Source organism: Bubalus bubalis, chromosome 21, assembly GCF_019923935.1.
Source record: "Bubalus bubalis isolate 160015118507 breed Murrah chromosome 21, NDDB_SH_1, whole genome shotgun sequence".
Lineage (NCBI taxonomy): Eukaryota > Metazoa > Chordata > Mammalia > Artiodactyla > Bovidae > Bubalus > Bubalus bubalis.
The window spans coordinates 2,771,287-2,796,207 of NC_059177.1; the positions used below are offsets into that span (position 1 = coordinate 2,771,287).

Here is a 24,921-nt window from a genome sequence, read left to right on the forward strand (position 1 = left end):
TGTGTGCATGCTTTGTGCAGTGGTGATCACAGAAGGAGGATGACCTGAACAGAACTGTTTCTTTTCTTTGGCTACCTCGTAAATATCTGCGCCTGAAACAAGACCCCTCCAAGAGCAGTCAGTCTGTAATAAAGCACATTCCTAACTACTTGAGCTGATAAATAGTGAAGTTTGTTTTAAAGAAGTCAAGTTTATTTTATGTCAATTTTCTATTTGCCCTGTATAAGATATATTTAATTACTTTATTCCATCTCTGTGTTCAGATTAATCAGATTCTGACTACATATTGGTGCTCAAATTAGAATAATTCTTTAATCAACTGTGTCATCCCCACCATGGTAGACTAGAATGGAAAAGCTACTCTTGGCATATTGAAGACGTGTGCATTTTATTTTCTATTGTAATTTAAAAGTAAAATCAGAAATATTGATTTCTACTTGACTGGAGAGATGATTTAGTTTGAATATCAGTCTGATCTTAATCAGGTGAGAATTAATTGAGTTGGAGGTATTAGATATTCAGTGATGTTAAGTGAACCATGGTCAATCTAGAGAGAAGCTTTCTTTTGTACTATGTTAGAATTATCAAATAGCCTATGTGCCACCATGTAAAATCATCTTTTCATGTTCATCTTTCTTGTCTCATTAAATGCACCACTAAATTCATTCTGTACCCAGTCTAATCTTTAAAGTAGCAAGCTAATAAACCACAATTTAATAGAAAATTAAAAGCATAATAATTTTGTCATAAAATGTTATTGTGGTCAGAATTTTCTAGTGATATATTTTCTAGTACCTAATTTTAAAAGCCAAGTGATAAAACCTCTGTTTTTCAAGTATACCTGGGACTTAAAAAAATTAGTTTTACTTTTTTTCTAATATTCAACACTGCAAGAATCAAGTGAACAATACAGAATGATTTTAATGTTTATTTCCAGAAATAGAGTATGTAGCATTATATTGGTCCACCACACGGCATGGCTTTTTATTTATTTTAAGAGTGTGATAGCAATATCATAAGTGTTGTGAAAATATAAATGGTGAGATAACACCTCCATAGGACTTGCCCTTAAGTAGTAAAATTGTAAAGTCTTTAAATAACCTGCAGCCTGAACGGAAAGGATGGATTTGCCTTGTTAACTAGGGACACTACACTTATTAAATGTCTAATTAAATTTAGCATCACATGTCTTCTGTTCTCTTTTTTTTTTTTCCTCTTTAAAACCGAGAATTGGGACCAGTTTATGAGCAAGGGAGCACGCGTTATCAGTGTTGGGTTTCTTGCATTTTGGCAGTTGGTGTGACCGTGTTAAATTAAAAGAAAGCCAGGAGTGTGGGTTTTGACGGTGTCTTTTTACCTTGGGTTAGGGCTCCACGTGGCATTGGTGGGGTGGGAATCGTAGGATCTCTGCAGCTCTGTAATTTGTGAAAAGGAATGCCCACATTTTTATTTGAGAACAGTCAGCATTTAATGAAATGAAGCCATCCAGGCAGAAGTGTCCATTGACTGTGAAGAGTGGGGTGTTCTGTTGCAAGAAAGACAGGTCCCTGCCCTTTGTCACTAACGGGCAGTTTTGAGGAAATGGAAGAGGATTGTTTAAAAAAAAAAAATTGAGAGAGATGACCTCTCACTCTGCTTCAAAGCCAGACCTCCTCTCTCCCCATCCTCCGCACAAAGGTATTACTTTATTCACTTTCCTTTTTTAAAATTGCATTTTGTAAGGTTGGCACAGGGACAGACTGCCACAACACAATAGAAACCTGCTTCTTCCGTTCCCCCCGCAGACTCCAGGTTTTCTCCTGAGACCATGATGGCCACCCGTCCCTTCCCGGTCCCCCCCCACGCCCAGCCCTTCTGTACTGTCTGTATAGGTGTGTGTGTGTGTGTATACGTGTGTCCTTGCTGTTTTCACTTTGAGTCTTGGAGATCGTCCCCAATTGTGCACTTTCTTTAGTGGCCGGATAGAGCTTTGTGGTTTAGTATTTCTATTTAGGCTGTTGGTGTGACTGTGTTAGATTAAAAGAAAGCTGCTAAGTGGCTTTGAAGGGTGCCAAAGCTTTTTTTTACTTACATAAAGATATTTTTTGCTTCAGCTAAGAGAAGACAGGATGAGGAATGGCTTGTGATACGCCATTCTCTTAATGATTCTCTACAAATGACTTTTGTTATAAGAAAGGAGTAGTCATAGTTATGTTTGTATTTGAATTGTCCCCTGTGTTTGGATATGAAGAACATAACTGTCTTTTCGAATGCTGTCTCTTGAAGGGAAATGCCAAACTGTGTCAACTCCTCTTTTGGAGCAAAGCAAGGTGTCTGATACATAAGAAAAGTTGACAGACCAGCAGATTAGAAAGAGGGTGAGCAGGTTTTGTCCACAGTCTGGAAACCGCATCCGGCAAGGAGGAGGGAGCCACGCTCATGCTGGTTCTCACCAGGGGGAGGCACAGCAGGACTGTTACTGCCAGCGGGGTTTGACGGGGGTTGGCAGGAGCCTGAACTCTGGTTTCTTCCAGTCTCAAACCTCCCCCACGCCCCTCAGCACACGCGCACACACACCTACGTGCACACACATCCCCTCACCCCACATTACCCCCTCCCCCATGACGGAACTGGCTCCCTTGTTCCGTAAGGTGTTTCTGTTCCCACAGGGTTTGCACACTGAGGTGAATTAGGACTTTCTGAATTGAGGAAGGGTCTAGGCTTTGGGTTGGGCTTCCCTTGTAGCTCACTTGGTAAAGAATCTGCCTGCAGTGCAGGAGACAGGGTTCGTTCGATCCCTGGGTTGGGAAGATGCCCTGGAGAAGGAAATGGCAACCCACTCCAGTATCCTTGCCTGGAAAATCTCATGGACAGAGGAGCCTGGTGGGCTGCAGTCCATGGGGTCACAAAGAGTCGGGCATGACTGAGTGACTAACACTTACTTACTAGGGTTTGGGTTAATGACGTCTAAGTCCTTCCTTCTCTGGCCGTTTCCACCCGAGGAGTTGAGAACAAGGTCCTTTCCTGGCCCCTCGTGGGAGGCGGTGAGTGGTCACCACTGGCCCACCCTGGCCCGCAGAGCAGACTGTGAAGCCGCCGGCAAGCATGGGAAGGTGCCGCAGGCTGGTGTGCTGCTCGCGTTGCTTGTGTTGTTTACAGCGTTGATCCTGCTTCGTATCAGGGGATGTGCAGAAACATGGTGCCTTAGTTGGCTGCTCTGATGGGCGTGTGTTCATGAATAGATCTTTTAACTTCAGAGGCTGGGGCGGGGGCGGGGGACCAAACGGGGAGCATGTAGCCAGCATGTGCGGCATGAACCAGATTGACTCACTTAGCGTTTCTCTGGCTTTTTCACTAAGTCCTCCCCCTGTCACTGCTAGTGATACTCATGGGTTCTCCTGCTTGGGGAGGCTGACGGCCTCTCTCGTGTGCGTCTCATTTGGGAGATGGGGTGAGTTGGTGCTCTCCTCAGCCGCTGCTCAGCTATGCTGACGTCTCCCTTTCCTATTCTGAAGGCTCTTAGAACCCCAAGCACAGGACTTAGCGGTTTCTTGTAAACTGCTTGGAAAAGTCACTTTCTAATGTGTAAAATCCTTGTTTTAAATATTTAAATATATTTTATAGGCATTCTGGAAAAGGAGGTGTGGAGCCAGAGGGCAAGGTATCTGGCGTCATTTTATTTTAGATGATTGCTCAGGAGCAGAGCATCAGAGCTCTAAGCTGTAGCTTTTCTTCCCCCGGGGGTGGGGACCGGAAGGACTGAGCCGTCCCGCCGGCTTCCTGGGCCCCGTGGTGGCCCTGTGTGTGGTGACGGCGGGGCTTAAGGCTCTGCTGTGACCATGAGGACTTCCGCCCAGTGTGGAGGAGTCTCCCCTGTTCTCACTGTGAAGAGTCGTCAATGGGATTCCATAGGAGTTACGGAGTTTTTCAGGAACTAAAGGCCCGGTCCCAGGCTAGTGCTCGCCACACTGCCCGTCTGGGAGATGCATGGCGTCGCTGCTGCAAGCTCGGTGTCCTTGTCTGGCAAACGAAGATGATGACAGTGCTTATGTGTTAGGCTTTTGTGAAATTCACGCGAGCTAATGACGTGCTCGTCGTGTCTGCTACATAGTAAACACCCAGTATATGTCGGTGGCCATTATTAATTTGATTTTGTTGCTGTTATTATTAACTTCTTTAAATACCTTGCAAGAAAAAAAATTATGAAATCACATAGGAAAATGGAAAAACAAAAACTCCACCTGAAATAAGATAGTTTATTCTATGGAGATATAGACCTGCTGAGCAGTTAATGTATTGTTAGCCTTTGTTAGAAATCATCTCTGCTCCAAGAGCTACATGCTAAGGGCTCCTGGTCAGAATCACAGTTTGTGCCCACTGAGCTTCATTCCAGTCCGTGGAGATGAGCAATCTGAGGCTCTCATCACCAGCCTCCTGTCTACATCTGACCTGAAGTGCGGGGAAGAAAACACACTCAGGGCTGCCTCTTTCACTATGGCAGCCACTGCACACACGTCACTCTTCACCTTGATTAATTACAAAGACACATTCAGCTCCTCAGTTGCATTCAGCCACATTTCGAGCGCTCAGTCGTCCTTCATGGCTCACAGTGGCACTGTGGGAAAGTGCAGAGAGCATCTCTGTCATTGCAGAAAGAGTCACTGGGTCATAGAAAATAACATGAACGATATTTATAATTTTAAACTATACTAAATTAAAAGTCGCCCAGTCGTGTCCGACTCTTTGTGACCCCATGGACTATACAGCCCATGGAATTCTCCAGGCCAGAATCCTGGAGTGGGTAGCCTTTTCCTTCTCCTTAAACTATAGTAGCCACGTATTTTTTAATGGGACATTAGTTTTGAAAGGTAAGCTTAATTTTAATGTTATATTTACTGAATTTATGTATTAAATAAATAGTATCTATCTTATTAGGGCTTCCCTTGTGGCTCAGATAGTAAAGAATCTGCCTGCAATGCGGGAAACCTGGGTTCAATCCCTGGGCTGGGAAGATCCCCTGGAGGAGGGCATGGCAACCGACTCCAGTGTTCTTTCCTGGAGAATCCCCACAGACAGAGAAGCCTGGCAGGCTATAGTCCATGGGGTCACAGAGTCAGACATGACTGAGCAAGAAGCACAGCACAGCACATCTATCTTATTAGCATGCAATCAGTATAAAAACGGTGAACAAGATAGTTTGTTACATTTTTCATCCTCAGTTCAGTTCAGTCGCTCAGTCATGTCCAACTCTTTGCGACCACATGAACCACATCATGCCAGGCCTCCCTGTCCATCACCAACTCCCGAAGTTTACCCAAACTCATGTCCATCGAGTCGGTGATGCCATCCAGCCATCTCATTCTCTGTCATCCACTTCTCCTCCTGCCTCCAATCACTCTCAGCATCAGAGTCTTTTCCAATGAGTCAACTTTTTGCATGAGGTGGCCAAAGTATTGGAGTTATAGCTTCAGCATCAGTCCTTCCAATGAACACCCAGGACTGATCTCCTTTAGAATGGACTGGTTGGATCTCCTTGCAGTCCAAGGGACTCCCAAGAGTCTTCTCCAACACCACAGTTCAAAAGCATCAATTCTGTGGTGCTCAGCTTTCTTCATAGTCCAACTCTCACATCCATACATGACCACTGGAAAAAACATAGCCTTGACTAGATGGACCTTTGTTGACAAAGTAACGTCTCTGCTTTTGAATATGCTATCTAGGTTGGTCATAACTTTCCTTCCAAGGAGTAAGCGTCTTTTAATTTCATGGCTGCAATCACCATCTGCAGTGATTTTGGAGCCCCAAAAAATAAAGTCTGACACTGTTTCCACTGTTTTCCCATCTAATTTCCCATGAAGTGATGGGACCAGATGCCATGATCTTTGTTTTCTGAATGTTGAGCTTTAAGCCAACTTTTTCACTCTCCCCTTTCACTTTCATCAAAAGGCTTTTTAGTTGCTTTTCACTTTCTGCCATAAGGGTGGTGTCATCTGCATATCTGAGGTTATTGATATTTCTCCCGGCAATCTTGATTCCAACTTGTGCTTCTTCCATGGACGGAGGTTCGTGACATTGTACAGGAGACAGGGATCAAGACCATCCCCATGGAAAAGAAATGCAAAAATGCAAAATGGCTGTCTGAGGAGGCTTTACAAATAGCTGTGAAAAGAAGAGAACCAAAAAGCAAAGGAGAAAAGGAAAGATATACCCATTTGAATGCAGAGTTCCGAAGAATAGCAAGGAGAGATAAGAAAGCCTTCCTCAGTGATCAGTGCAAGGAAATAGAGGAAAAGAACAGAATGGGAAAGACTAGAGATCTCTTCAAGAAAATTAGAGATACCAAGGGAACATTGCATGCAAAGATGGGCTCGTTAAAGGACAGAAATGGTATGGACCTAACAGAGCAGAAAATATTAAGAAGAGGTGGCAAGAATACACAGAAGAACTGTACAAAAAAGATCTTCACGACCCAGATAATCACAGTGGTGTGATCACTCACCTAGAGCCAGACATCCTGGAATGTGAAGTCAAGTGGGCCTTAGAAAGCATCACTATGAACAAAGCTAGTGGAGGTGATGGAATTCCAGTTGAGCTATTTCAAATCCTGAAAGATGATGCTGTGAAAGTGCTGCACTCAATATACCAGCAGATTTGGAAAACTCAGCAGAGGTCACAAGACTGGAAAAGGTCAGTTTTCATTCTAATCCCAAAGAAAGGCAATGTCAAAGAATGCTCAAACTACCGCACAATTGCACTCATCTCACACGCTAGTAAAGTAATGCTCCAAATTCTCCAAGTCAGGCTTCAGCAATACGTGAACCGTGAACTTCCAGATGTTCAAGCTGGTTTTAGAAAAGGCAGAGGAACCAGAGATCAAATTGCCAACATCCTCTGGATCATCAAAAAAGCGAGAGAGTTCCAGAAAAACTCTATTTCTGCTTTATTGACTATGGCAAAACCTTTGACTGTGTGGATCACAATAAACTGGAAAATTCTGAAAGAGATGGGAATACCAGACCACCTGACCTGCCTCTTGAGAAACCTATATGCAGGTCAGGAAGCAACAGTTAGAACTGGACATGGAACAACAGACCAGTTCCAAATAGGAAAAGGAGTACGTCAAGGCTGTATATTGTCACCCTGCTTATTATTTTTCATCCTAAGCTCCCACAAATTAGTGTGTCTTTTTTTTTTTTTTAATGTTTTTGAAGTCTGTATCGAATTAGTTACAATATTGCTTCTGTGTCTTGGTTCTGGCCACAAGGCATGTGGGATCTTAGCTCCCTAAACCAGCTTAACCCTTGTACCCCCAGGGGAATCCCTCCAGTATGCCTTTTATACTCACAGTACATGGAGATTCAGACTAGGTGCATTTCAGACCTTGCTTGGTAGCCTTGTGTGTACGGTTTCAGTTCAGTTCAGTTCAGTCGCTCAGTCGTGTCCAACTCTTTGCGACCCCATGAATTGCAGCACGCCAGGCCTCCCTGTCCATCACCGCCTCCCTGTCCATCACCAACTCCCGGAGTTCACTCAGACTCACATCCATTGAGTCAATGATGCCATCCAGCCATCTCATCCTCTCTCGTCCCCTTCTCCTCCTGCCCCCAATCCCTCCCAGCATCAGACTCTTTTCCAATGAGTCAACTCTTCGCATGAGGTGGCCAAAGTACTAAGTTTCAGCTTTAGCATCATTCCTTCCAAAGAAATCCCAGGGCTGATCTCCTTCAGAATGGACTGGTTGGATCTCCTTGCAGTCCAAGGGACTCCCAAGAGTCTTCTCCAACACTACAGTTCAAAAGCATCAATTCTTCGGCGCTCAGCTTTCTTCACAGTCCAACTCTCACATCCATACACGACCACTGGAAAAACCATAGCCTTGACTAGACAGACCTTTGTTGGCAAAGTAATGTCTCGGCTTTTTAATATGCTATGTGTAGGTTTTAGAGGGCTATTAAACTAAGCTGACCAAATGGAGATAACTGTTTGGTATTATTGAATTCCTTTGTGCATCTGCCACTATATTATAAGTACATTGAAGTTAGGAACCATATTTTGTATTTAATGAATGCTTGATTAAAGAAATAAGTGTCCTGGAAATAAAGTGAAGTGAAGTCGCTCAGTCGTGTCCGACTCTTTGCGACCCCATGGACTGCAGCCTACCAGGCTCCTCCATCCATGGGATTTTCCAGGCAAGAGTACTGGAGTGGGGTGCCATTGCCTTCTCCCTGGAAATAAAAGCTATGTTTAATTCATCTGTGATAAGGAGCAAGGATTTTTGTTTGTTCTAATCCTTTCCCTGATCTTACGTGAATCAAAGATATTCCTAGACAGCAGAATGTCACAAAGTCTTAACATAAAAACTAACAGGTGACTTTCTCTCCTCATCTTAGCATTCGACAATCATGACCATGCCTTCTTTAGTCCATACTGTCCTAGAAAAGGTAGTCATCTGTGGATACCTTTTATTTATTAATTTTTCTATTTAAAAATCATATTCAAAAAATTTTTGAAAGAACAAAGGAAGAGTGATCTTAAAATTTTAATAATAATTAAATGTAGCTGTACCAGTTTTTATTCTGTATTTCCCGGTTATAAAAGTTTTATACTTGAAATGGTCAGTGTTGCCTGAATGAAGCTGAGTGTTCGTTGTGAGCCTGAACACACCTGTCTTGTCAGTGCTGCACCAGGTTCCAGCACACTCCAGCTGGCCCTCCGCACCAGCAGTCCTGGTTCTTCTTGTACTTGCTTTCATAAAATACAGTGCTTTTGTAAACATCGCTGGCTACTAATTTTTTTTTTTTGTAGAGAAGATAGTCATCTTTTTTGCTCCTTAATTTTTAAAAATTTTAGTTTTTTGACCTACACATCCCATCCCACAAATGCTAGTTCCTTGTGATCGTCTTTGCTTATAAGCCAGGCCTAAGTATTTGGGTCACATACACATCAGCATGGAAGATGGGAGAACGCCACCGTGGGTCCCTCCCACGTGGGATGTACCGGTTCCTGTTACAGGACGCCAGGTGCCTCTTGTCAGGTGACTGATGGGATGAGGAGGCCTCGTTTCCTTTTTGTCCTGCAGAGTTTGTTATTTACTCATCAGTTCCTGATTTTTGAGAAGGTCATCTGGGATACTGTCATCTGAAGATAGTAGTTGGTGGTTGTGTTCATAGTAGGTAGTTTTGTCGTTGTCAGCAGAATCTGGAGCTCTGCTTTCAGGTCTTAGCATGCATTTTCTGATTCATCTAATAACTGAGAATCATCTTTTTATTAGTTTTCCTTCTGCTACAGGCAGTGCAGTTAGTTCATTATGGCGGCTGTCACAAATTACACACAGTTAGTACCATAAAACAACACAGATGTGTGACATTACAGTCTAACTCAGAGGTGTGACACAGGTCTTTCTGGGTTAATATCCACATGTTGGCAGAGCTGCGTTCCCTTCTGGAAGCTCAATGAGAGAGTCTGTTTCTTTGCTTTTTCAGTTTCTAGAAACTATCTTAGCATGAGCTGCTTAACAAAAATAACATAAACTGATGATTCATAAACAACAAAACTTCATTCTCACAGGTTTAGATGCTGGAAGTCCTAGCATCCGTGCCTCCCTTTTCCCTTTCTCAGGACCCGGGTGATTCCTCTGGGACCCCCTGGATAATCCAGGATAATCTCCTTATTTGGTTGTAGCTGATTAGTAACTGTAATTCCCCTTTGCCATATAACCTGACATTCATTGAGTTCTGGGAGCAGGATTTGGAAATCCTTGGGGTCTATTATTCTACCTAACATAATCAGGAAGTGGAAAAAAAAAATCTCGGATCTTAACTGTGTTCAAGGAAAGCAAACATCAAAAAGACTCCTTTTCTATGTTGATAAATTATAATGTAATATGCCAGATGATCCAGTAAGAAAACTGATAAAATAGTGGTTTATTTCACTGTTGAATCATTCTTCTAGCTGATTCTGGGCTTCCCTTAGTGGCTGAGAGGTTAAAGCATCTGCCTGCAATGTGGGAGACCCGAGTTCGATCCCTGGGTCAGGAAGGTCTGGAGAAGGAAATGGCAACCCACTCCAGTATTCTTGCCTAGAGAATCCCATGGGTGGAGGAGCCTGGTGGGCTACAGTGCAAAGAGTCGGACACGACTGAGTGATTTCACTTCTTTCTAGCTGATTCCATCATTATGTTTTCTTATTTTAGTCAGTTTTAGCATAGTTGAAAATAATTGATGAGTCATGATGAAAGAAGTCCTAGGATGATCTAGTAAAAAGTTTCAAAATGTAGGAAAAAGATCATTGAGTCTATGTTGTATCTTTACACAAAGTTCTAGTGAGTCTATATGATAATTGCAAGATAGAAATGAGTTTTATTATATTACAAATTATCTGTTTTCTTTGGTTTTTTGGAAGGCCTCAGAAAAAATGAAAATCATAAAATATCTTTAAAATAGTTAGAACTACTCTGAGAAACTCAGAAATTAAAATTGGGTCCAGTGGACCCTGATCTCTACTCAGAGGGTCAGCCTCTTGGTCCCCTTACCTTCTGTGATGCCCCGAGGTCCTCCCTTCTTTCAGGTGCCCCTGTTTCCACTGACCCTTGAATATTGGCAGCCTAGTGGTTACCTGGGCCCTCTTTACTTTTCCTTATTTTTCATAAGTGACTGCTGCCACACCAGTGTCTTCCACTTGCCTCAGCCCGACAAGCCACTTGGGTGTTTCACGGGCTCCTCCCAGCTGGACGTGTCTGAAACACGCGCTGATCTTTTTCCCCGTCGCGTGCGTTCCTTTCCTAGTGTCTCTGAGACATCGGACCCGCCGGCTGCGCCCAGCGGAGGCGTCGGCGTCATCCGCGACCCCCGTCTGTCACCCTGTGTCTTGACGGTGTCCCCGTGTCCGTCACGGCCCCCTGGTAGCTGTCCGCACCTCTCCAGAGCCGCTCCCTGCCTCGCCCCCCTTGCCGTCTCTCAGTCTGACTACTGTGCTCAGTTCCTCCCCGGTTTCCCTGTTACGCCCACCTCTCTGCTCACGTAGTTCTCTGCAGAAGAAAGTCTGATCATGCCGTTCCGCTGTGCGGAGCCCCTCTGAGGGCTTCGACTGCCTCAGGACGGAGCCCGCCGCGGAACGCCGCCTGCGGTCGTGGCTGGCACACGCCCGCCCTGCCCCACCTCCCGTCCCCAAGCGGAGTGAATGAGTGGCGTTTTTATGAGCCTGTGTGTAAGTACTGAAAGAATGCATGAAAAAAACCTTTAATTTAATTAGTTAATGCCTGTGAAAGCCTGTCCTAACTCATTGGCTAGTGCCTGGTACACAGTAAAGAGAAGTGTTAGCTCTCGTTGTTACTATTACGAGGCAGGAATGTAAGTGACTTTTCATTTTCATTCTACTCGGATAATTTAAGAAATAAATGATATGAGATTAACATATACATATTACTGTATATAAAGTAGATAATTAAAAACGACCTACTTACTGTGTAGCACAGGGAACTCTTCTCAATACTCTGTAATGACCTATGTGGGAAAAGAATCTTAAAGAGAGCAGGTATGCGTATACGGATGACTGACTATACGCCAGTATAAAGTAAAAACGAAAAAAGGAACAGATAAATGAAGTATTTGCAGCTGGATCCTTTGCTGAGCGTTGACGTGATGGCATGATTTGGTGATTTCCCCGTCTGCAGTGTTTTCGACTCACCTTTGGAAACGGAAACGTTTTGAAGGCGTGAATTCAGTTAGGAAGTCACTGTTTTGGTGACTGAGCCTCGAGAAAGATGAGGTGGCTTCTGTGTGTTATGTTTTCCATTGAGTGATTAATTTTATGGATCTCTCGAAAAATTGTCTTTGAAATTTTGTTGTTGTCAGAATGTTTGCTGGCAGATCATTTATCCATCGTTTCAAGTATATTTCTGTTTTTATTTTTATCTAGTTTTCTATAAGGAAGCAGTTTTATGCTTAAGATTTCCTGTTGTGCAGCTGATGAAATGTTTTGAATTGAGGGTGATTTAAAAATCTTCTTGCTACATTTCTTCAGTAAGCAAGACCTCCGAAATGTCTTTCTTTTCGATTAGATTGAAGTTCCAGATTTAAAAGTGAGACCATCAAGATGTTGGTTTAGTCATAGAAATATTACACAGAACTTACATGTCAAAAATTCTAAATTACATTGGTACCTAAATAGAGCTCTGCTTTTTATAATGCCTGAAACAAAATAGGTACTTTATTAAGTACTTCACTTATTGAGGAAATAAAAGTACTAGAAAGTTAGAAATAAGTGCTATGTCTAAAGATAGTTGTGTAAAAATTCATAAGCTCAGGATTGTTTAGAAAATATAAATTGTTTGAATTATAAAAGGAGTGGTTCAGAAATAATGAAACATTGGAATTACTTCTTTTAATCTGGTATGTTTTTAAATTGTTATCTCTCATTGAATGCTATAGTCCTACCTGGATGACTGTGTCTGCCAAATTGTATGTTGCTTGAAACTGATGAAGTGTGGAAGGTCAGTCTTCCTGCTCCCATCCACACTTTGTTGCTCATCTTCGGCTTAATCAGGAAACCTAATTATGGCAGTTATTTAAATATTAACATACATTCCAAAGTTCATAAATTAAATGAGTGAAAAGCAATGAATTCCAAACCATTTCTTTCTCTTACTGCTTTTATATGGAGTTTCCCTAAGTTTTTCTTATATAAACTGGAAATTATATATTCTTGTACTTAATTACAGTATGATTCTTTTGCCGATTATCTTAGACTAAAGTTGGGAGAAGACTTTATCTCTGTTTTCCCTAGCTTCACTTGATGCAGATTTTATCCTGTTCACAGAATATGTTTCCCATCGTTTATTTTATATGACATTCAGTGGTTTCTTTCAGAGAAAGGAATTTCAAAAGAAAGAATTTCATGTTCTTGATATTTTAAAGAAAAAAGCCTTGAATGCTGTCTTTAAGCCCAAACTTCTTTAGAGTTTGAAATAACTTATAATCATCTCTTTACTCTCACTCTTTACTGATATTTATTTGCATTACATTAAGGTATATGTAAGTGAATGACAGTTCATTTTCGTAGTGGTTAAAGGTGAATATTTATTTACAGGTGTACAAACTTTTTAACACTTAATATTGAGAGACAGAAGTGATTTAAATTGGGCTTGTTTCAGAATACCATTGTAGAAATCAGCTGGTGACATCACCATTATATGAAGGTTTGCTAATGTGGTTTGAAAGATGGATCCTCATTAAAATCGTGTTGCTAAACAAGTGAGAGAAACCTTACAAACAGCTTGAGGCTTCGGGCCAGTCACAGTTACTCCTGAAGAGATCTGGACAAGTGTGAAAACGCAGAGACCGTGCCTTTATGGCCATCAGAACACACACGTGCTATCTGGAGCCACTTCCCTACTTGAGGACATTTTTAGTCACGTTAGAGAAAACAGGTCTTAACATAAGTCATTGCCTGAGTGTTCGCTTGTAAATTTGTCAAGTGTCAGAGTACTGAGTGTTGAATTCAGAGAGTATACTGTTGATAGGAGCCCTTGCACTCGTGTTTTCTGGAAAGGGACTGGGGTTTGGTCAACTCGCACGTGTTGACGAGGGGAGGTCCCTGATGCCCACGATCTTCTGTGGACACCATCGTCTGAGTGAGCCGGTCCAGGTCTCCAAATGACAGTGGGGCTGCGAGGAGCCAGCCACGGCCCGTCACCACCGTTGAACATTCGTCACCTCTGGATTAACTTTGTTCACGCTCCCATTGAGGGTAGCTCATGCTCTAATTCTTGCTTAGGATCGTAGCCCTTGCCTCTGGAAAGGCAGGTCTTCCCATCAGGCTGTGTGGAGAACAGTTACCGTGTAAGGATGCTAATGACTTCCAGAGTGCAGGTTAGTGGACTTCCCAGTGGGCTTGCTGCCTCCCTTCAGGACCTCCGATGAGAAGGACCTGATCCTGCATTTGCTTTGCCTTTTTTTAAAAGAGAAATGTTTTTTCCCTTTTTTTAGAAAAAAATAGTTTTATGTATTTATTTTTGGCTGTGCAGGGCTTTTGTTGCTGTGCAGGCTTTTCTCCAGCTCTGGTGAGCGGGGGCTCCTCTCTGGTTGCAGTGTGTGGGCTTTTCCCTGCAGTGGCCTCTCTGGTTGTGGAGCACAGGCTCTAGGGCACACGGGCTTCAGTAGCGGTGGCCCCCAGGCTCTAGAGCACAGGCTCACAGCAGTTGCGTTGCACAAGGCTTAATTGCTCCGCGGCATGTGAGATCCTCCCAGCTCAAGCATCGAGGTCGTGTCTCCTGCGCTGACAGGCAGGTTTCTTTTCCACTGAGTCACCAGGGAAGCCCCTGCTTTGCCTTTTTGCGTCGCAGAGGACACAGGAAGTCCCCTTTGCTCTGATTTGGCCACATGCCCAGCTCATCGGCACAGAGACCACAAGAGCGTGTGTCGATGAGTGTAAAAGATGCCTGATTCAGTTCAGGACTCAGAGCAAATGGTCGCAGTCCTGAGACTGGTGAACAGCTAGTTCACAGAGCCCGTGACCCGCACTGGAGCATCGCTGCCCCACGGCTGTGACCAGATGTGCCCTCCGTCTGGAGTCAGGCCCCTCCCGCACCAGCAGGCCTGGTTTCCGCCCGCCCACACCCTGCAGACTGCGCTGACGCTGCAGACAGACGGACGTCTGTGCCCGAGGCCTCTTGGTCCAGCACAGCCCCTCGAATTTCTTGTGCATTTACAAATGTCCGTCGTTTTCAGTTTGCTTGTGTTCAAAGCCACTTGTTACACGTTATGTGTCTTCATGGGGACTCCTGAAGTTACCTGCTTGTTTTAAGATGATTATAAATCATATTCCATAGTAGCTGGAAGGGTAAGAAGAGAATCCGGATAATTTTATACTAAATGATGGTACAAGCTTCTTGGTGAGGGTGGTGTCGTATTTTAAAGTCGGACATGGACATGGCTGGTTACAGATGAGGTGGCCGAGGCTGGGACTAGAGACCACCGGGGAGGGGAAGGACCGAGACAGCTGGGGAGAGTCGCTGCTAGAGAAGAGGCGCCCCGTGCCCGACCCAAGGAGGGGCTGAGGAGCAAGCTGGTCTGCCCCAGCGCAGGCCAGGTTGAGCAGTGGCGCTGTGACTGGACTCTGGCACCAGGGTTCTGTGGGTTGGGGCTCCCGAGAAGGCAGGACCCCAAGGGGGCCAGTAGGATTCGAGGGGCAAACTGCCAGCATGGAATGCGATGGAAAGCCGTTTAGATTCTGGGCCACCTCAGAGCTGACTCAGGAATGGGCTGGGAGCCCGGGGGTCAAAGTAGAGGGCCATGGCAGGTTGTCTGAAGGAAACGGGTTTGAAGGATGCCATCAGTAGTCATAGAAACTGGACCCCAGGAGGGGCTGTGTCTGATACAACCCCCTTCACTCTCCCTACTCATCTCTTCTGGAATATACTCTTTTATTTTAAAAAATTGGGAGTATAGTTGATTTACAATTACAGCAAAGTGACTCCACTTTATATATATATGTTTATGGGTGTATATGTGTGTGTGTGTGTGTGTGTGTGTACACACATATGTGTTTATGGGTTTCCCTGGTGGCTCAGTGGTAAAGAACCTGCCTGCAATGCAAGAGACACAGGAGACGTGGGTTCGATCCCTGTGTCAGGAAGATCCCCTGAGGGAGGGCATGGCGACCCACTCCAGTATTATTGCCTAGAGAATCCCATGCACAGAGGAGCCTGGCGGGCTACAGTCTATGGGGTTGCAAAGAGTCATACATGACTAAAGTGACTGAGCACACACACACATATGTGTGTGTGTGTGTGTGTGCGCGCGCTTTTTAAAATCTTCTTTTCCATGGTGGTTATCACAGGACATTGATTGTAGTTCCCTGTGCTGCACAGCAGGACCTGTTGTTCATCCATGGAGTACATGCTTCCTCTCTGTAGACAGACCTTGGGGATGCTGTGGTTTGCTTTCAGACCAATGCAAAACACTCAGCATCACAGTAGAGCGAGTCACACGCAATCTTTGGCTTCCTAGTGCATATAAAAGTTATATCCACACTGCATTGTAGACTATGAAGTGTGTAATAGTATTACATCTAAAAAAACACTGTACATGCCTTCAGTAAGGATACTTTATTGCTGAAAAATGCTAACGCTCCTCTGAGCCCTGATCCTTGAGCCAGTCGTAATCTTTTTGCAGGAAGCGAGTCTTGCCTTGATGTCGGTGGCTGCTGACTGATCAGGGTGGGGTTGCTGAAGGTTGAGGTGGGTTTCTTAGAATAAGAGAGCAGTAATAAAGTTTGCTGCACAGGACTCTTCCTTTTAGGAACGGTTTCTCTTCTGCCTGCAGTGTGCCAGTTGGTGGCATTTGATTTGGTGGAGAACTTTCAAAACTAGAGTCAGTCCCCTCAAACCCTGCTGCTGCTGCTTTCTCAACTAAGTTTCTGTAATATTCTAAACCCTCGGTTGTCATTTCAGCAAGGTTTGTAGCATCTTCACCAGGAGTAGACTCCATTTCAGGACACCACAGTCTTTGTTCTTTCTTAAGCAACTTCTCTGGTCAGGTGTGATCAGGAGACGAAGCAGTCCATCCCATCTTTAGGCTCCACTTCTAATTCTAGCTCTCCTGCTGTTTTCTCCGTGTCTGCAGTAACAGTAGTAACATCAAAGATCACTGATCACAGGTCAACATAACAATTATAATACTGATAGAGTTTGAAATACTGCAAGAATCACCAAAGTATGACACAGAAACATGAATGCAAAGCGGTAAATGAAGTATGTCTGAGTTAGAAATCCTGCTTCGTCTCTGCATTCCGTGTGTCACTGTGAAGCAACTCCTTCTTTACCTCAGGGGTCCCCTCCCTCCTTTCAGATCCACCACCTTTTATTCAAGTTCACGTCTTTTGCGGAACATGTACTGTGTGAGTGCTGAGCACAATCTAGGCCATAGATGTTAAATGAATGAAGATTTTAGAGCTGTTTAAACTTAGAGAGATGTAATTACAGATCATTTTTTCTCTTCCAAATTTTTTATTCCAGATTTCACTAAGTGTTGCAAGGACTCTGGAGTCCTGATGGTAGTAAAATGCCGGAAGGAGAATTCTGCACTGAAAGACTGTCTAACGTCTTAGTAAGTAGTAGCCTTGGTGTTTGTGTTCCTGCGTGTATGCATGTAATGTGTTGGAGGTGAGAGTGTTATTTAACTCACTCTATGTCATATATTCTGTACTTCTCCCCCACCAGATTCATCGTATTGTTGGCTGAGTCTAAAATTTTAATTTGGTAAAGATGCTTCTAAGACAAGGGGCACAACATATTTATGAAGGGTCTTTTCAAGTTATGTGTGTTTGTCAGCATTTTATCTGATTAAAATATTAGGTCAGCCATAAAAATACCTGATTTTTCATAGGATTTAATAAATGCCTTTTCATGAACAGGTTAATCTATTGAATATACTATGCTTATGTTTATCTTTTAATGAAAAGGTAATTTTACCAGCCTTAGGATCTTTTGGATGAATATATTTAACTTCTAGGAGAGTTGTAATAAATCAAACAAAGGAAACAAAGGTATATTTAGATTTCTGAAGTTAAATTCCTTTTAAAAATAGTTCTTAAATGTGCTCGCTGATACTTCATTGTAGTTTGTTGAGTCTTAAAGTAAAAATGTGTGGAGTTCTTTGAATGCAGGTGCTTTCTGCTCATCGCCCCAGATTTCATCATCACCCACGTTTCTGACAGGTGGTGTGGCGGGTGCAGCACTTTCGTGAGTAGGGAGCTGGCAGTCATCATGAGATCAGACAACTGTGAGGTCAGAACAGATCAGTACCTTCTGTACTCAGCTCCCCTGGCCTGCGAGCATCTATGTCAGATACTTCTTAGATGAGTACATAAAAAGAAAGTGGTGATTATCTGAATCTTAAATTGTTTATTTTTGATAACAAGGTACACATGGATTTACGCACTTAGAATACTGATTATCTGCATTTATAGATATGGAAACATACTCCAAGTCTACGTCTTTTCTCAAGTTAATAATAAATAAAAACAATTCTAATAGCTGCTCTTTTTTTATAAGCCCAGACCTGCACTGAGCATTTAACTGTGGAGAAATAAGAGTTCTGGTCCCTAGAGCCCCCAGGAGACACTGGATGCATGTGGGCCTCTTGCATGTCTGTGTGGCTGTTTAACTTCCCTGTGCGCCTGATTCATGGCTTTTGACAGCTCAGTTTCAGTCTCCGTTGTGCCTCTTGCTCGGTTGGGACAGGGTGGCCCTGAAGCTGGGAGCAGGACTGTGGGGAGGGCAGCAGGCTGGTCTCCCGGGCCCCCTGGGGTTCAGCTCTCCCGTGCCTTGGGCAGGGTCCTTGAGCTCCAGCAGATTATTCCTCACGTGGAAACACGTCACTCCAGCAATGGGGACGTAGAGGGTATCGATACCAGGGACTCAGAAGATGCCGGCTCTTGTTAAAAGTTCGTCTGTGTTATTTTCAGCTTTTGCTATGTGAATATTAATCATTGGAATATCCTGCTGTCTCTCGCCCTTGAGAGGGGGAAGAGAGGTCCTAGACCATCCGGGGGGCTGGGGGTTGGGGGGAGGCTGCCGCTGCTTGCAAGAGAGAGGAGCAGAGGGGAAACCGAGAGGAGGGACGGGAATGTGGGAAGGGAATGAGAGCTGCTGAGGGAGAATTCTACTTGACCACGAGTCCCCACCAGGTGGCTCAGTGGTAAAGAACCTGTCTGCCAGTGCAGATCTCAACCTGCCAGTGAGATGCGGGTTTGATCCCTGGGTCGGAAAGATGCCCTGGAGAAGGAAATGGCAACCCATTCCAGTGTTCTTGCCTGGAGAATCCCTTGGACAGAGGAGCCTGGAAGTTTATGGTCCATAGGGTCACAAAGAGTCGGATACGATTAAAACGACTTAGCACTAGCACGACAAGTCTCAGCATACTTGAAGAAGTACTGTGTTTTCGTCTTTGCACAAGAGGTGCCTTTGCCCTACCTGCTGTGGACACTTTGTGGGTGGAAGCACCACCCTCTGGCATCTCTGCCCAGTGACACGGGAAGCATCGATGGTTCGTGTTCTTCCATTTCCCCCATCTCATCTCGCTCGTCCCTCAGTAACCATGTCTGGCTTTTGCCCTCACCCCCTGGAGCTGTGTTTCCAAAGGTTCCAGCATGTGTCTTTTACATTCTTTCTCTGTTACTAGACCCCCTTTCATCCTGTCTGCCCAGTGTCTCTGCCTACTTCTTCTCCACCTTTTCCTCCTGAACCTCTTCCTGAAAGCTACTTCCCCAGGGTCTCCTCTCTGTCTTCCATCTGAGAAAGCTCAGTCTGCACCCGTGAAAGTCACTGCTTCCTGCGGTCACGGCGTTTCTCTGCTTTCTCCTTCCGGTCCCATACTGAACGCAGCTCCTCTGACTCCTGCCTGTGTCTTTGGGAGTTCTGATCGTCTGGGATCCAGGATCTTCCTGATTGCATTTCCCCAATCTTTCCCAGCTCCACTGCATCCTTTTCACCAGAAAGTTGACTCCTTTAGATCACTGGGCCTTGTCATTTCCTGTCTGGATTATTGGAGTGTTTATTGGGCATTTGGCCTGTAACCTTGCTGGCCCCTGGCCCCCCTTGGTGGTGTGTGGTCCACAGGCCACACACACTCCACGCTGTGAGATTCATCCGAGGCCCCGAGCTGGTCTCCTAGCCGCTCTGTTAACAGTGCCCGGCAGGGCAGATTGGGCTTCTCATGGGGCAGGAATGGATTGCCATGATGTGGCCCTCACCTTTCCAGCTGCCCCTCAGGCCCTTTGTCCAGCCCGTGATCTGTCGTGGTACCAGCTACACGTAGTTCTCCACACATCTCGGCTTCCCTTGTCTGTGGGTTCTTCCTCGGGGGCCTTCTGTGGGGATTTCTGTTGGTCCTTTAGAATGCAGCTCACACGTCTCCCCAACAGCTCCCCGTTCTCCTCTTTCCTCTGTCCTCCCTGGTGCCCCGGGCCACACGGCGTGCTGTGTGCATGTCATTGTGACATCTGCTCACACGGGCCCTGAGCACAGGGGCCCTGCTCCCCACTGTCCTATCCTGGGACATTGCTATTCAAGAAAGGTTAATTTTTTTTTTTTTTTTTTTCATTTGGTAGCCTCATCTTTACAATGAATTTATGACTATGACTAAACAACCCGCTTGTAAAGATTGTGCTTGATGAACTGGATGTCTGAATTTATTATTAAAGCAGGCTTATCTTACATGCTTGCAAAGTGATTTGCTTTAAAAGACTTTTGTTTTCCTTCTTGCAGCTATAAAGATCCAGCCTTTTATGAAGAATGCAAAATGGAATACCTGAAGGAAAGGGAGGAATTCAGAAGAACTGGGATTCCTACCAAGAAAAGGCTACAGAAGCTTCCCACAAGTATGTAGGCAAGTATTCAAGATGATGCTCAGGAATGCCAGTGTTCATGGAAATCAGTCACCTGGAATAATGGACTCAGGGAAGTGCATTTCCTTTATCCTTAATTATGGAAATAACTCTATCTGAAATAAAGATTTTTTTTTTTTAACCTCAAAGTTATTGACTGATAAGAGCAAGAAGGGAACTGGCACATGGTTTGCCTGGTCGTAATGGATTTTAAATAGATGGTCTCACAACTATAGTTCTCTAACAGTGACACTGAATTTTAGGTTTCCACACAAATATTACTCGTCAGTGTATGGACTAATCATGGAGCCAGAAGTGACTAAAGGAGAGCAGGAGCGGACAGTCTCCAGAGGAGTCAGTAACTGGGCGGTGTAGCAGGGCGGTCATGAGCCCGGCTTGACCATTGTATTAATAGCTAAGCAGTTTGGATGCAAGTAGTCTCCACAGTTACAAAGACTGTGGATGTGAGGATTAACTGTGTGTTGCAGCTAAGTAGAATATGCAGGACCGCGTCTTGGACGAGGTAAATGCACTTCAATAACTATTAGTAGAAGGCTTATTTGGAAACAGATATGTGCTTATACATGAATTACTTTTACTTACTTTTTTTGTTAACTTGGCTGCATCAGGTCTCAGCTGCAGCGTGTGGGCTCTTTGACCGTGGGGCACACTCGCTAGCTGTGGTGCCTGGGCTCCGCAGCTGCAGCCCTCAGGCTTAGTTGCCCTGTGCCTTGTGGGATCTTAGTATCCTGACCAGGGATCAAACCCGTCCCAGGCAGGGAGGGTTCCCACCAGTGACCAGCAGGGAAGTCCCTGCTTACATCTTTAATAGGCAATTTCCTAAAATGTATTGACACTCCATGACCTGACCTGTTAGTTCTGCCACTGAAAATATTTTAATGTTTTTAGAAGTCTTCTTTATAAGGATGAATGACCATTTTGTAACATAGTGGTAAGTGTAAAAATTTTCTGTCCCAGTGCAGTAATTTGGTTGCAGGCTTTTATATTAAAAGTTGCTTTTTTTTCATACAAGCTGTTAACTCTTCACCATAGCCACTGCAACTAGTTTCCAGCTACTTTATATGTATTTACATATATGTATATATATTTATATGCATTTACATAGTTCTTATTAAAATCACAAATAGAAATTCCTGCCTAAGATTTAACTTAGGCCCCAGTCCCATGAAACAGAATGAACAAGATTATAATCTTTTTGGTTTTTGGCTAAAATATCTGGTTTGTAATCTGTATTTTCCAGATACAAGGAAACTTTTCCCTTCAAGCTAATTACGACTTACAGCAGCTTGGTAAATTACACTTTTGTTAAGTAGAATTGAGACATTTTCCTTTTCTACATGGTCCCTCTAGAAACTGGACACTCTTAGGTGCCCTGCACCAGCACCTTTATCAGGCAAGGTGCAGAAATCTCTTAGGTATTTTGGGGACCTCAGAAAGAGGGGAACTCACCCACGCGTGTAGGTATTGCATCACTTGTGTACAGATGAAAAGGCGGGAGACCAGGGCAGCAGACACCAGTGTGGGGTAAGCAAGCCCATGCACCGCTGGGGGCCTTTTTCTGTTGAGCAGTCTGATGACTTAATGAAGAAAGGGAAAGATACTTTGAAAGCTACACACAACCTGTGGCTATTCTGTAGGGGCCAGCTTCATTTTTATGTGGACAGTTTATCTGTGCAGATGTCACGTCCTTAACCGCTACTGGACAGACTAGCTTACAAAGTGTAAACACGTCCCCTGTGGGAAGCGCGTTCCTGTCCACTGGCACCCCTCCCGCTGGCCCCCACTGCGCATGCCCCCTGACCCTGGCTCTCCTGGGCAGCTGCAGGCCACTGATCTTCCATCCTGTATGAGCTGTCTTCTCCAGAGGGCGCTTCTGGATGAGAATGTTGCTCTGTTCCCTAGGACTCGGCCCTTGGGTGGTTGAGGTCTGAACTCGCCCACTCTGCCCCTCTGGTTTTCAGGGAGTCACATCCCTGCTCTGCTTACAAATTAGGTTCCTTTCTAGCAGAACTTCAGTTTCCTTTTAGAGAAGATGTAACTTCTGTTTTAGGTAATGAGGGGATAAAGAGGCTTTTTTTGTTTATCAATGTTCTTTTCAGTCTAGAGTTATGAAGTGCTGAACTGGGTTATCCTTATAAAAACCTGGAGACTACGACTTCCCTGGTGGTGCAAAGGTTAAGACTTTGCCTTCCAATGCAGGAGCTGGGATCCAATATGTTTTGAGGCCGAAAAAACCAAGACATACAACAAACGATATTGTAACAGAGACTTTAAAAATGAGAAGAAGAAGAAAAAAAAAAAAAACAAACCCTGGAGATTGAAGACATTTTCAAGTGAATCTTTTGGAGCAGGGGTCCCCAGCCTCTGGGATCTGAGGCGGAGCTGATGTAACAGTACAAATAAAGAAATAGAACGCACAGTCAATGTGATGCACTTGAATCATCCTAACCATCCCCCAGCCCTATCCACGGAATAATTGGCTTCCATGAAACCAGTCCCTGGTGCCAAAAATATTGGGGACCACTGCTGTGGAGTAAGTTCCAGCTAGTGGGACATAAGTCAACAAAATTTTCCATTTCAAATAAGCTACAGATGGGCCATCCTCATTTCTCTTTGAATCTCACCGTTAACAGAAATGATCATAAAGGGTGCATTTAAAAAATTATGACTGGGGAAAATGTTGGGGGGTTAATTTTCCCTACGGTTTTACATCATTTGTGTAGCACTTTGAACTGCAGGAACATCAACCACTGACCTAGCACACCTATTTGACAGCTACCTTACTGTTCAGATGCAAAAGCACTGTCTCTTCGAAAGTTGATTTAACAAGATGTCTTGTTAACAACTAATAATTAGCACCAACCCTGAAATATTTAGGCAAGGACAGTATTTCACATCTACTTCAAACAAAAATAATTTAAGTAAACAATGTCTTGGTATTGTTCAAACCATTAATCAAGCCATTATGTCATATGACTCATTTTAAGGAACATTCCCAATCTCGCTTTTGAAACAGGCAAACCAGTAAAGTACCCTGAGAGATTAGCTACAATGCACAGCCTACACAGCCACGATCCAGCTTCTGCTGCTTTGTTATTACACAGGTAGTTGCTTCCCTCAGCGGAAGCCTGGAGCCTCCGATTAGTTTTATGCATATTGGGTTTTGTTCTATTACTCGGCAGGAGATCCTACTCCCCTGAGTCAGCTGTGTTCATTGGTCAGAATAAATTCCAGCATCTGACACCAACTCCATTAATCACAGACAAGACTGAATAAGTGAGGAAGATAAAAGAAATATCTGGCGAATGGTGAACACCGTTTACATACAGATGCTATTCAGTTAGTGTATAAGAGATGTGAAATACCCTTTTTGAGTCCAAGGTGTTTAAAACTGTCAAAAAGGATAAAAGCCTTCTGACATCAAACGCTTTATCTCAGGCAAAAGATGTAGGAACTGAAGACAGTTATTACTAATATTAATACTATCACCCTGAAATACAGAGGAATTTCCAGATGAAGTCATCCTTACCCTTAGGGGTCAAACCCATGTCTCCTGTGGGTCCTGCCTGTGTGGGCAGGTGGATTCTCGGCCACCGAGCCGCCTGGGCAGTGGTGGTGGTTCAGTCGCTAAGTCATGTCCAGCTCTTCACGACCGTGTGAACTGCAGCCACGTCCGTCGTCCCTGTCCTTCACTGTCTCCAGAGTTTGCGCAAACTCGTGTCCACTGGGTCGGTGGTGATGTCTTATCCAACCATCTCATCCTCATGTCACCCCCTGCTCCTGCTCTCATCACCTGGGAAGCGCCACCATAACATCAACACAGCACAGAACTGGGTTTCTAGAGTTAAAATTCCTCGTTAATTAAAAACCACTTTCTCAATAAGCAAATCATTAACACTTCAAAATAAAGTCTAACCAATGAATAAGCTGCTCTACGTTAATGGCGGGTGTAGCCCCTTTGAAGCAAACAGCTTTACACAGTAATACCCAGGAGTTTTCACTATATGCTGAAGATTAGATGGAAGCCTGTATGATGCTGTTCCCACTTCTACCTGGATAATGTACATGACTCTAAGTTTAATTCATACAACATACAGTTTTTCAACTATTTCATCATTTTTTTCAGTTAAGACTTGAGGGATGTATTAATACCAGGACAGAGTTGGCTGCAGTGAGGTAATTTCAAGTCTTAAAGTCTAGATGGCAGCTTCAAATTTTATCAACATTGTGATTAAAAAATGATTTTAATCTTAAACTTTGAGACACAATAGTACATATAGATGGAGTAAACCAGATACTATTGTTCCACTGTAATAATTTTCTTATCTGTACACATTAAAAGGTCAGCAGGAATGTAATCTGTTCACATTTCCATCTGTTCCTTTATGCAACTTAATAATGACTCTTCTCTGATATGGTTTCCTTTTTTATTTTTATGTTAGGCATTTCATACGCTTTGTAATACCATGTCTGCAAACTTTCAGTTCCATTCTCAATGTGAGAGGCAGAAATTTACAATTAGCATCAAAGGTAGAA

The 24,921-nt window shown here is 43.9% G+C and overlaps 1 protein-coding gene across 4 annotated transcripts in view; it reads left to right on the forward strand.

The window, feature by feature from the left end:
• Positions 1 to 22,804, forward strand: part of CMC1 (C-X9-C motif containing 1) — a 78,243-nt gene extending 55,439 nt beyond the window's left edge. Inside the window, exons 3-6 of one of the 4 annotated variants that reach the window (XM_025272304.3) lie at positions 16,994 to 17,084; positions 20,246 to 20,366; positions 21,626 to 21,674; positions 22,485 to 22,804. In XM_025272304.3, the coding sequence (XP_025128089.1) occupies positions 16,994 to 17,084; positions 20,246 to 20,366 (212 nt within the window). In that variant the 3' untranslated portion in view covers positions 21,626 to 21,674; positions 22,485 to 22,804. The remainder of the gene's footprint in view (positions 1 to 16,993; positions 17,085 to 20,245; positions 20,367 to 21,625; positions 21,675 to 22,484) is intronic. The other 3 variants (XM_025272306.3, XM_025272303.3, XM_025272305.3) reach the window with 3 other exon arrangements.
• Positions 22,805 to 24,921: the final 2,117 nt, after the last annotated feature.